At 37.2% G+C, this 12,878-nt stretch overlaps 1 protein-coding gene across 1 annotated transcript in view; it reads left to right on the forward strand.

The window, feature by feature from the left end:
- Positions 1 to 12,639, forward strand: part of LOC149164257 (heat shock 70 kDa protein, mitochondrial-like) — a 62,856-nt gene extending 50,217 nt beyond the window's left edge. Inside the window, exons 3-5 of the mRNA XM_089432006.1 lie at positions 10,178 to 10,256; positions 10,448 to 11,014; positions 11,130 to 12,639. Of these exons, the coding sequence (XP_089288132.1) occupies positions 10,178 to 10,256; positions 10,448 to 11,014; positions 11,130 to 12,374 (1,891 nt within the window). The 3' untranslated portion in view covers positions 12,375 to 12,639. The remainder of the gene's footprint in view (positions 1 to 10,177; positions 10,257 to 10,447; positions 11,015 to 11,129) is intronic.
- The last annotated feature ends 239 nt before the right edge of the window (positions 12,640 to 12,878 follow it).

The raw sequence follows: 12,878 nt of genomic DNA on the forward strand, positions 1-12,878 counted from the left end.
GACAATGGGCTAAGACTCTATTTGTTGCCCTTGGCCTAGCATTTGCCCTTTAGGGATCCCCTTAGGTCCCCTGCTAGTTTGAGTGGTAACACGGTAAAACCCTCCAAGGGGAAAACCTAGAAAGAATCTCTTCTCTTCTTATAAAATCAGTTCAAATGAGAAAACCAAGGCCCAAATACCAAAATCAAGACCTTAGAGCACCAAGTCATTCCTTCAAACTAGTCAAATCCTTTAAGCTCATTGAGAGTCAAACTTTCCTTGAATTGCTTCAATTATAGTATTCGATCCTCTACTTCAAATCCTCTATTTTGGCCTCTTGTAGACAACAAAAACCCTTCTTACATGTGTCAACCTTCCAGGAGATTCTTCCTCAAGCAAATCAAGGTCTCCAATGTTAATGAAAGTCAAATCAAAGTTTCGGCCCTCTATATTAGACTTGCAATTTGGACCTGCAATTTTCAGCCTTCTAGCAATTGCAGAAACACTAATTCTTTGTATGTGTGAGAGAAAATAGTCACAAATTTCAGATTTTCGATTTCTTCTTGAAATTCTTCCTTCTCCTAGACCTTCACTCTTGTTTCTTGTTTCTTCTTGCTTGAGATCGAATTGTAGAAGTTTGTGTCAATTAGTTCAAAGTCCCTTCTATATATATGCTTGTCATGTGGTCGAATTAGGCCTCTTTAGGCTGACTTCTCACAGTTAGTGCTGACTTGTGCTTGGAGGTTAATATTGACTTTATAGACTCAATAATATCTTTTACATTTTACAACTTGCCCAATAGGGTCTTATACAAATGTCAAAGACTCTTTTGACTTAAGAAAAATATTCTTTTGACGTGAAAAATCTAGGAGCATGAAATGCATGCTTGACCTAGATGATCAATACAAATAGAGCATGAAACCCATGCTTGAAAGATAATATTTTTCTTTCTTCTTTTGCTTGTAACATAAGATATACATAATGACCTGAGTATAATGACAATTATGAAGACTTAAATTAGTTACATTTTCCAACACCCTTAATTAGGGAGGTATTCATAATTATACAACTGGTACAAGGATATTATCAAACTAAAGAGTTCTCATAAGAAGAGTTGGATTGGTAAGCCATCTTTAAGCATGAACATCATGACCAACATTATCAACATATTAAGGCCTTGACTTGACAAGATCTTCTCATATTTGAGCATAATGTTGGGAGGTTTAACATGAGATACCACACTATCTCTCAAGGTATGTACCCCGTCTAGATGTTCACTAGGTATGTCCTTTTAAGACTATTCTTATTTTGGATTCTCAATTCTTAAAGAATGTCGATCCTCTTCAACCACACTTGTCTTGGATACATATCCAATCCTCAAAGAGTGTCGGTCAACAAGACTACTTCCTATCTAGGATTCTATATCCTCAAGGATTATTAATCTCAGATGTTTATCCAATCCTCCATTTTCGTACTAATGGCCTTCACTAGACGTACGACTGTTAGTCATGGCCTAGTGCATGACACATGATAGAAGAGAATACAATGTCTATCATCACTCCCTCAAACCTCTCAACCAGGGATGATATCCTCATTCCCTCTTAATTAGGGATTAGATCCATGCTCTTTCACAAACATTTAAGGAGATTTCTTATTCTCTGTCAAATATAGAGAAGATTCCTAACTTATTTTCAATTGGGAAGTTATAGCCACAAGCTGTTTAGCTTGTCTTCATAAATGTATATGCTACTAGTTCTTCATGGGGATATTTAAGTAGTAGTTGCATGACTCCTTCTTTTTGCATTTAATCACATTGAGCTTCTTTCTTCCTAGTTATTTTGGAGCCATCCTCTTTCTTTAATCTTGTGTGTCGTGACAGGGTTCAGGCCATCAACTTTACATATCACTTTCCTCTAGTTATCATTAATGAACACATTATACTGAGCCAATTGAAGAAGAGCTAATCATAGCTTCCTCTAGTCATGAAAGTGATCTTTGTTGTCATTGAATTATCAGGTTATCTTCTTGTATTTCTACCTTTCAATTTCAAGATGATGTACACATCTTGGCCATATAATTCTCCAAGGATTATCCAAGCTACTCAAAATTAACAGTTGTAGATATACTTGTCTTAACTGCCATAATGCATTTATGCAATATCCTTCTAGGTAGCAAAAACATATATCGACCAAATAACCAAAACCAAAACATTAATTTCAAAGTTACCTCAATATGATGGCCTTTTCAGATTCTGCTTACTTCTGAGATCAACATCCTTTTGCAAGGTCTATCTTTATCTTTTACTAAAGATCCTTCTCCATGCTTTGTAATCGAAGTGTCCATGGAACAAACTGACCAACACGCTGCAATATCTTCCTTGGAGTTGTCATTATTAACTCTCTTTCTTTCTTTCAGAGCTCATACTTGATGTTGATCAATATCATTATGTTTATGCCATGCTACCTTGTGATAGAGTCTAGACATTTAGCCATTTCGAAGCATACCAAACTAATTCTTCTTCCAAGAATCGAGTAACCATATCGAAGACTTATTGAGCATACTTTTTATAAGTAAATCTTTTTGCAAGATTCTTGTAGATATGAACCCTACCTTAAAGAAAAGTTAAAAATATGCATACCTTTGCTTCCATATTACCATCTAACCATACTTTCTTTAAATGAGCTTGTTTTCAATTTTATTGAAGACAAGTTTCCCTTTCTCAGGAGAAGAAAGACTTTTTTCAAACTGCCATTTGACCATATGCATGCTTTCATCCTTCAAGACTACTGTTCCATACTAGATGGAATACATACTTAGTCATGTCATAATGCTTCTTCCAAGAACCTTCCTAAATATTGGTTCTTATTGGATCTTGATGATCTCTCTTTGCAAAATGATTATCTCAAACATTGTGTTAGAAAATGCTTGGATGAACAATAATATACAATATGGCCCCAATCTTCTCTTTCTTGAAAGTTAGATGATTCCCATCAAAACAACTTGATCATGTAGATTCTAATTCTTCTACTATCATGTGCTTCTTTCTATGATGTCATGCTTTTTATAAAGACCAAGACTCTTCTAGAGAATGCTACAATGCATGTTACTCTACTTTTTTTTAGGTTCGGCTTGTGAGACATGTCCGGGGTATTGAACTTCCGATCACTTGGATTCACAAGGGCTTGCCAACATGCTTTTTGCTAGTTGTGCTACCACCCACGGACATGTTACTCTACTTTCTACTTGATAAAAGAAAGACAGATTGCATAATGAACCTGTTAGAGATGAAACTTCTTTCAATAGTAAAGATCCTTAGGATCTTCTCCTTTCGGCTTCTTCTCAGGTTCTCCTTTTTCCTCCGCTATGTGAGCTTCACTTCTTACCTTCCTTTTGTTGTTCTTCTTGTTTGGAGTCTGGACAATCTCTCTTAAAATGTCCATACTCATTGCATCCAAAACATTTAATCTTGGATATATCTGGTTTTTCTTTGGACTTTCCAAACTTCCCTTTCTTCTTCTTCTTGGACTTTGCAATAAAGGCTTGAGACTTTTCATTTGATTCAGTGTCATCCTTTGCCTTTGTCCTAGTTTCTTCCAAGATACATTGAGCCCACAACGCATCAAAAGGAGTAGTGTCCTTCTTTGAGTAGACAATAGTTGCAAAACTGCTCCAATCAAATGGCAAAACATTTCATACACAAGTAGTCATTTTTGAATCGGAAACAACTTCCCCAAGCCCTTGCAATTGGTCTCTTATTTGTGAGATCTTCATAAGATAAGTGGCCATGTCTCGTCTTTTGACTTTCTTATTCTATATAATTGATTCCTCTAGGATATCTTTTGACTTGATGTACTTATAGAGTACAATTTTACCAACTTATCATACATAGCGTTGGATATCTTCAAATCAACAACAAAGGGAACAAGATGATCCTTAATGGATTCAATAATGATCCTTTGTGCTTTTACTTCTCCCTTGTATTTTGTTAACTCTTGAGTCTTCTCTTTGTTTGGTACAACAACTTCATGAAGAACATATTCCATGACTTCATTTTTTGTGAGTACCAAGTCAATCTCTTCTTCCATGGTAGGAAGTTTGCTGATCCAACAAACTTGTTGCTTTCCGTGCAAAATGTAGCCATTTGATTTGTAGGTTGAGACATAGAAGACAATATGATACTTACATGTTAACCAAGAGTCCTCTTTTTTGATGATGTCTCCAACTACCTTGATGTTTTCAAGACCTTCAAAGAGACCTCAAAGATGCCCTAGAATGATTACTTCTAGAATCCTTTCAACGATAGTGTCTTTAAACAACGTCAAAGAGTGGACGATGATCCCAAGATTCTTTGATTTTTTCTTTTTAAGATGATGCACAAGAGAGCCTTCAACAAGAGCTTATTCTTCCTTCCTTCAGTGAGAGCTTGATCCTTTTTGAGATGATGAGATCTTTAATGAAGGTTTGATGTAGTAACCTTCCTTCTAGGTCAATAGGTTTTCTTCTTCTTTCCTTGTGTTCTTTTGCAAGTGATTCCCTTTGACAGCAATCTCTTCTTAAGATGATCTTGAAGCTGCCTTCTCTTCTTCACCTTAGCTCTGACCCCATGTTGGAGAATATAGTAGGGCAGCGATTTAAATCAAGTCTCCTTTAACCTTAACTTTAGTTATCTTCTTATGTTCTTTATTAGGTCTGTTCATCAAACAATTATCAAGAGCAAAAGCAATAAAGACAATAGACACAAGAAATAGGCTTCAAGCCAGGGAAAAGCCCCTCCAAGGGGAAAACCCAAAAATAATGTCCTCTCCTTATATAATTAGTTCAAATGAGAAAATCAAGACCCAAATACCAAAGTCAATACCTCCTCCAAGCACCAAGTCAGCCCGTCAAGCTAGTCAAATCCTTCAAGGTCAACGAGAATCAAACCTTCCTTGAATTGCTTCAATTATAGTATTTGGTCCTTTACCGTAGATCTGAAATTTCGGCTTCTTGTAGACAACATAAACCCTAGCCTTCTTGCATGTGTCAACCATCCAAGAGATTCTTCCTCAAGCAAATCAAGGTCTTCAATGTCAACGGAATTCAAACTAGGTCAAATCAGAGTTTCAACCCTCTATATTAGACTTGCAAGTCAGACCTGCAATTTTCGACCTTCAAAAGCCCTAATTCTTCGCACGTGTGAGTGAAAATAGTCACAAATTTCAGATTCTCAATTTCTTCTTGAAATGCTTCGTTTTCCTAGACCTTTGCGCTTCTTTCTTCTTGCTTGAGATCGAACTACAAAACTGTGTCAATTAGGTCGAAGTCCCTTATATATATGTTTCTCTTGTGGTCGAATTAGGTCTCTTTAGGCTGACTTCTCATAGGTAGGGCTGACTTGTGCTTGGAGGTTCATATTGACTTTCTAGACCCAATAATATCTTTTACATGTTACAACCTGCCCAATAGGGTTTTATACAAACGACAAAGACTCTTTTGACTCAAGAAAAATATTCTTTTGACTTGACAAACCCTAGGAGCATGAAATGCATGGTTGACCTAGATGACCAAAACAAATAGAGCATGAAACCCATGCTTGAAAGTAATATTTTTCTTTCTTCTTTCGCTTGTAACATAAGATATACATAATGACATGAGTATAATGATAATTTTGAAGACCGACACTGGTTACATTTTCCAACAGTTATGAGGGATCACAAATTTGGCATTAATATATATAACTGCCTGAAAAAGCATATATGTATTAAATTATTTTCTCAATTTCGAGAAATCATATGCCAATAAAACTTCAACTTCAATTTTCCATAAATACTTTTAAATATTTGGAAAAGAAAACCAATAACTAGTATACTGTTTTAAAATATGAACATATATTTATAATTAATGGACAACTGATACACGGTCAAAAGCATATTTTAGTGCAATGTTGTAAAATACAAATACATATATATAACTAACAAACAATTGATACATGGTCAAAAACATCTTCAATGGCTGTAGGCTGTCTGCTAGACTTTTTGGAGGGTTTTCCGACACCTTTTCTAGGTTAAATTTTCCCATAATCTGGCAGGGATTTGCTGGAATCACAAGTTTGAGTTGTGAACTCTCCACAATCCCGGTGATCTAAGGGTTTTTCAGGGTGCTGAATTCATATATGTAGTAAAAAACCCAGTTTAAACAACAAAAATGAAGATTTGACAAAATAAAAATTTCGTTGGATTGTGGCCAAAATCTCTAAAAAGTCACATAGTTAGACAATGACTATTAAATGCAATATAACCTACCTTGCTGCTGCAGGCATATAAAACGAAAAGAAAAGTAGGAAAAAACAATTTGAAAGGACCAAGCATATATTTTATTGTAAATTTAGATGAAATTGGCATGATCAGTGCTTAATCATTATCACTTTCGTTTAAACATCAATATCATATTTGTTGTGTCAAGAGGCACTCTCCGGCCTAAGTATGGAATAGATGTTGTAATGTTCTGTCCTGTTATGTAACTAGACTAGATCCATCTTAACTCCGGATCTACCGAGCACTTAGAGGGATCAAATCTCTTGAGATGCAAACCTCTTTTAGAGTGAAAAGAGATTTGATCCCTATCAGCGCTCGGTAGATCTGGAGTTAAGATGGATGTAGGTTGGTAAGCATAATAAGCTATACCGTATAGTATTATGCACAACCCTTGCACTTGCCAACTATGAAAAATCTGAGCAATTTAAAAAGGGTTGAGTGACATTCCATTATTGGCCACTAGACACAAGCTTTAGCTTTAGGAAACTTAACTATAACTACTTTTAATTTGTAATAAGGTCCATGAAGTATCTATCAGAAAGAGAACTATCTTTATAGCAGTTTTTTTGTCCCCATATTTCTTGTTGATGATAACTATGTTAAACATGAAAGACATTCGCTTCTCAATAGATTTTGCAAACTGTTACAACTGTGTTAAAAAGCACTATAAAATACGTTGGTTTTGTAAAGAGACTAAATTCACATTTCATTATGAAGGGAATTGAATTAGGAATTTATTTAAACATAGGATAACACTAATAAATCGTCTATTCGTTTCTAATCACCCGGAACTTCCAGTTATTCTGGGGCAGAATTCACTTCTAAGGCATACACCACAGAATTAGTTTACTTGGAGGATTACTACTTTATTTGTCATTGGAAATTTAGAAAATTCTACAAACTTATGGCTGAATTTTTCACTTAGTCAACGAACATGTGAACTTTCGGTAAAACTTTATTCCGATTCATTATTTTCTGCAATTACTCTACAGCTACAACTTTAGATTAAAGTGTTACTATATAATTTTGGACAGTCAAGAATATTATGTTCCCCCTCGGTGAAAAATTCAAAATGTTAGCCTGGTTCAGGGAAACTTGACTCAGTCAAGTTACCAGCAGTTCTTTGGGCACCAGGTTGATGGGCACGCATGGTTTTGCCCATGCTATTTATCTTTAATGTAGACTATTTAAAATCCGAAAAGCTCCATGGTAATTTGTCCTAGTGGCCATTAGGATTAAGCAACAGTATTTTTAAACACCATTACTTCTCTTGGTGTTTTGTGATCCTAACACAAAAAAGGTTTGACACCACCATAATAAATCGGCTATTCTTTTTAACCATCCTTAACTTCCAATTATTCTGGGGCAGAATTCATGAAATCAACATAAAGATGAATTCTTTAAATCTTATTCAGAAATTTTAGTTTCTCCATAGCTAAATATTAAAATTGGCAACTAGGTCCAAACTCCATGTGGGTCATCTTATTAATTGAAGCTGATATTTTTCTTGGATCCCTCTCATCAAGAGGTGTAGGATTGATCTAAAGATCATCCGATTCCGATAAGTATTCATGGAGATATGAATTTATTTGTGTTATGGGATAATTCGTCAAGGTCGGCCAGCAATCAAATAAACCCCACTTGTGCTCAAGGTTTTAGTATAAATAGAGGTGGCCTTCAAGTCATTTCAACACACTTGGGATCTCTTCCTCTCTATTTGTCTTTGGGTTTTAGTAGGAGGAGAGATTCTAAGAGATAACACTCCCTTAATCCAGAGGGCAGAAGCTGGAATTGCCGGGAAAAGCCGGAAATGCCGGAACTGCCGGGAACAGCCGGAATTGCGGGGAATAGCAGGAATTGCCGAAACTGTCGGGAACGGTTGGAACTGTCGGGAAAATCCGGAATTGCCGGGAATAGTCGGAACTGCCGAAACAACGGGGAAAGTTGATGCAGAGGGCAGAAGCCGGACTTGCCGGGAAAAGACGGAATTGCCGGGAACAACCGGAATTGCCGGGAACAACCGGAATTGCCGAAACTGCCGGGAACAGTTGGAATTGCCGGAACTACCGGGAACTGTCGCGAACAGCCGGAACTGTCGGAATTGCCGAGAATAGCCAAAGCATCTGTCTCTGAAGGAGAGCAGCATGCAAGGGACAACTAACTAACAATGGGACAGTTTTATGGTACTTCACAGCGAATACACCAAGCATGCAATGTTACAGTGAGCATGCAAGGGATAGCTAGCATACAACAACAAGCATGCTAATGACAACAAGCATGCTAGGGACAACAAGCAAGCAAGATGCAGCTAACACATAGGTCAGTATGGCAACATGGTGCAGCAATGGCACATAATGCAATATAGTGATGGGTACAATCATGATTAATGAAGCGTGATGAGATGCAACATAGTGATGATGGGTGCAACATGATGACGAAATGCAGCACAACGATAGGTGAAGGAGTCACCTTGGAGAATCAATTGAAGCAGCATGTCTTCCACTGATCTCATGTATCATCTTCTTAGAGATGATCTATGCTCTTATCTAGATAAGTCAAAGTGTTGACTTCTGTTGTAAACGTACTATCTCTCTCTCTTTGCTGAACTATTGAAGAACATATAAGAAGAATTGATCAAGGGTTTCCCCACATTGGGGTTTGTCCTTGGCTAGCGCCACATCTTGTGTCCTCTTGTCTTGGCTTGTCTTCTGCGATTTATGTTTATGTTCTATGTGCAGTTTACTTTAATGCTGATGTGATTGCTAATCTGGAAAAGATATTGAGCTAACTGTGAAAATTGAAATAAATTGCTCTAAGCATAGAACATACCTAAAATTAACACTAAAACTTTTACCAATGGAGATGCACTAAGTTTTCAGTTGCTCCATACCTAAAACTTTTATCAATGGAGATACACTTCTCAGCGAAAAATTCCGAAGCTGCATTGGGAAATCTACAATGTAACTTAAATGGGATGAAACAGAAACTTTCAAATTCTGTTATGAAATTTCTGAAAATTGCTTTTGGATTGTAAACAAATGTACCTCAAAATCAATGTCCTTGATGAAAGATCCAGTTTATTTTCAAACATAACACAAAAATAGGCCTTGAGAAGGATCCTAATAATCTGTTTCATCATTGTCCCAGTTTTCTTTAATCCCGCATTTCACCAATATTGAAGACTATCTGGGGGGACAATCAACACAAAATTGGATAAGCAAATTCTTTTTCAAGTTGAAAATATCCTTGTTAAGCTTCTTGTGCAGGGAGTTATATTAAAAGCAGACCAGAAATCTAGGAGCCTTAATATTTGCATATGGGAAACTATAGGAGCTGTATCTTTTAACACTACCCCTCCCTGAAAGAAATAGAAAATATTTATGTATGCAAGAGCAAAGCTAATTGTAAGAGACCTGGATTCTGATGCTGCTGGATGGTTTAATCAGTGTACTGTTTTTTTTCACCTACAAAGGGCGCTGAAATGGCTGGGTTGCCATATTCTGCAAACCCTGAACTTTGAATGTCAGAAGGTTCATGAAATGAACCATGCAGGCTGCAGCTATGTTTAGGGACATTGTGATAAGTTGTCATCATCATTTTCACGGGCAAACATGGGAAGAAACAAAGCTTCCCTCTAGGTTCAGGGTATTGACGATGTTCAAGTTGGAATTCGGATTTGAAGAATATCAAGTTAAGCTTTAAATTGATTTTGAGCAACAATGATTACTAGTTTAGAGCCAATGGACTTTGGCTATCTGTGATTTAGTATTAACTGCTTCCATATAAAAGGGAAAATTGTATTCTCATTATCTAGCCATTAAACATACTCTTCTTCCATGTGATAGATGCATTCAGCAGAACAAACTTCGTCATCTGTACTAATTTGTCATTTTTGTTTCCCACAGTTCGAAGGGAGCTGGAAGTGATGTCATTGGAATTGATCTTGGCACCACAAACTCGTGTGTAGCAGTCATGGAGGGGAAGGCCAGTTTTCTTTTCTTTATTCTACTTAAAATCTGTTAATATTTCAAAAAATATAGCTAGGCATGGGGTACACTTGCAAATCTGCAGTTTCATGGGATTGAATAATTTTAATGTAGTATAAATGAAGCTATGAAAGAATGCCTGTGGCTTAGTTATTTCTAACCAGTGAGTCATCTTTTACTCTTGTTTAGAATCCAAAAGTTATTGAAAATTCAGAAGGCTCTCGTACAACACCATCAGTGGTGGCCTTCAATCAGAAAGGAGAGCTACTCGTAGGCACCCCTGCAAAGCGTCAAGCAGTGACAAACCCAACTAATACAGTCTTTGGAACCAAGCGTTTGATAGGAAGAAAATTTGATGACCCACAAACACAGAAGGAGATGAAAATGGTTCCATATAAAATTATTAGAGCTCCAAATGGTGATGCTTGGGTTGAAGCAAATGGACAGCAGTATTCGCCCAGTCAAATTGGTGCATTTGTTTTAGGAAAAATGAAAGAAACTGCAGAATCTTATCTTGGGAGGAGTGTTGCAAATGCTGTTATAACTGTTCCAGCGTATTTCAATGATGCACAAAGGCAGGCAACAAAAGACGCAGGAAGAATTGCTGGCATGGAATTGAAAAGAATAATCAACGAACCTACTGCTGCTGCTCTGTCATACGGGATGAACAATAAGGAAGGTTTGGTGGCTGTTTTTGATCTCGGGGGAGGAACATTTGACATTTCTATCCTTGAAATATCAAATGGTGTGTTTGAGGTAATCAGATAGATACGATGAAAGATTTTGCAGTAGTTCAATTGTCACATGCTGCTTTTGGTCCCAAACTTGTTATTACCTGTCTCTTTTTTCAAGTCTTTCTACTGTCTTGCAGGTAAAGGCTACAAATGGTGATACTTTCTTGGGTGGTGAGGATTTTGATAATACATTATTGCAGTATTTAGTCGATGAGTTCAAAAAAAATGAAGGCATTGATTTATCGAAAGATAGGCTTGCTGTGCAGAGGTTGCGAGAAGCAGCTGAGAAAGCTAAGATTGAGCTTTCTTCAACCACCTCGACAGATATTAATCTGCCTTTCATCACATCAGATGCCTCTGGTGCAAAACATTTAAATATTCAGTTGACTCGGTCGAAATTTGAAATGCTTGTGAATCATTTGATTGAAAGAACAAGGCAACCTTGTAAGGATTGTATGAAGGATGCTGGTGTGACTCCTAGGGAGTTAGATGAAGTATTATTGGTGGGAGGAATGACTAGGGTGCCTAAGGTTCAACAATTAGTTGCTGAATTGTTTGGTAAGGAACCAAGCAAAGGTGTTAATCCTGACGAGGCAGTAGCAATGGGTGCTGCCATACAGGGTGGCATTCTTAAGGGTGATGTAAAGGAGTTACTCCTACTTGATGTCAATCCATTATCTCTTGGAATAGAAACTCTTGGTGGAGTAGCTACCAAGCTTATCACTAGGAATACAACTATACCAACCAAGAAGAGTCAAGTGTTCTCCACTGCAGCTGACGGTCAGACACAGGTTGGAATTAAAGTACTTCAAGGAGAACGTGAAATGGCGGCTGACAACAAGATTCTTGGCCAGTTTGACCTTGTTGGCATTCCTCCAGCACCACGCGGTGTTCCCCAAATAGAAGTTACCTTTGATATTGATGCGAATGGCATAGTGAATGTATCTGCACGTGATAAGGCCACTGGTAAGGAACAGGCTATTACCATTCACCCTTCCGGAGGACTTTCAGAGGCTGATATACAGAATATGGTTAAAGAAGCGGAGATGTATTCTCAAAAAGATCAAGAGAGAAAGAAATTGATTGAGGCAAAGAACCAGGCAGACAACACCATATATTCAGTGGAAAAAAGTTTGAATGAGTACAAGGATAAACTGCCGGCAAATATAGTAAATGAAATAGAATCAGCAGTAGCTGACCTGAAGAAGGCCATTGAGGGTGAGGACACAGATAAGATATTGGCCAACATTGAAGCAGCGACTAAAGCATCCATGAAAATAGGCCAGCATCTGCAGCAACAATCTGGCGGGTCATCTGGCTCCTCTGGAACTCCTGGAGGGGACCAAACACCTGAAGCAGAGTATGAGGAGGTCAAGAAGTGAAAAATAACACACCAGTGAGAGGTACCTGAGCCCTTTGGACATTAGGATGAGGAAATAATGTGTTAATTTCTTTTGCTAGAGCAGTTTGTGGCTTGGTGCTGTATTTTTGTAAAAATTTAGCAGCAGCATACAGTGAATTTTGAAAGGATTTTATAATATTTACACTACTTGTGAAATGGTATGACATGTACAAATAATGTACAGGTGAATCTTGTATCTCAATTTGACAGGTTAGGATGGCATATTTTCATGCCGTTTTTCTGTAGATTCTTGTGGAAATCTAACCAATTCAAAAGTAGTCTAACTTGTACGAATAATGTACAGCTGATTCTTGTATTGCAAATTGACTGGTTAGGATGGCATATTTCAATGACCTTTTCTCAGTTGAATTCTTTTGGAAATCAAGCCAATTCAATTAGTCTGCAAGTAGATTTGGACTCTTATGAAGCGGGTGGATATTGCGGATTGTATCAATTTATGGCAATCAAAGGATAACATTGCAGC

The sequence above is a fragment of the Pinus tabuliformis genome, chromosome 5_1 (assembly GCF_031772625.1).
Source record: "Pinus tabuliformis cultivar Carrire ecotype Pingquan chromosome 5_1, CPIR1, whole genome shotgun sequence".
NCBI classification, from domain to species: domain Eukaryota; kingdom Viridiplantae; phylum Streptophyta; class Pinopsida; order Pinales; family Pinaceae; genus Pinus; species Pinus tabuliformis.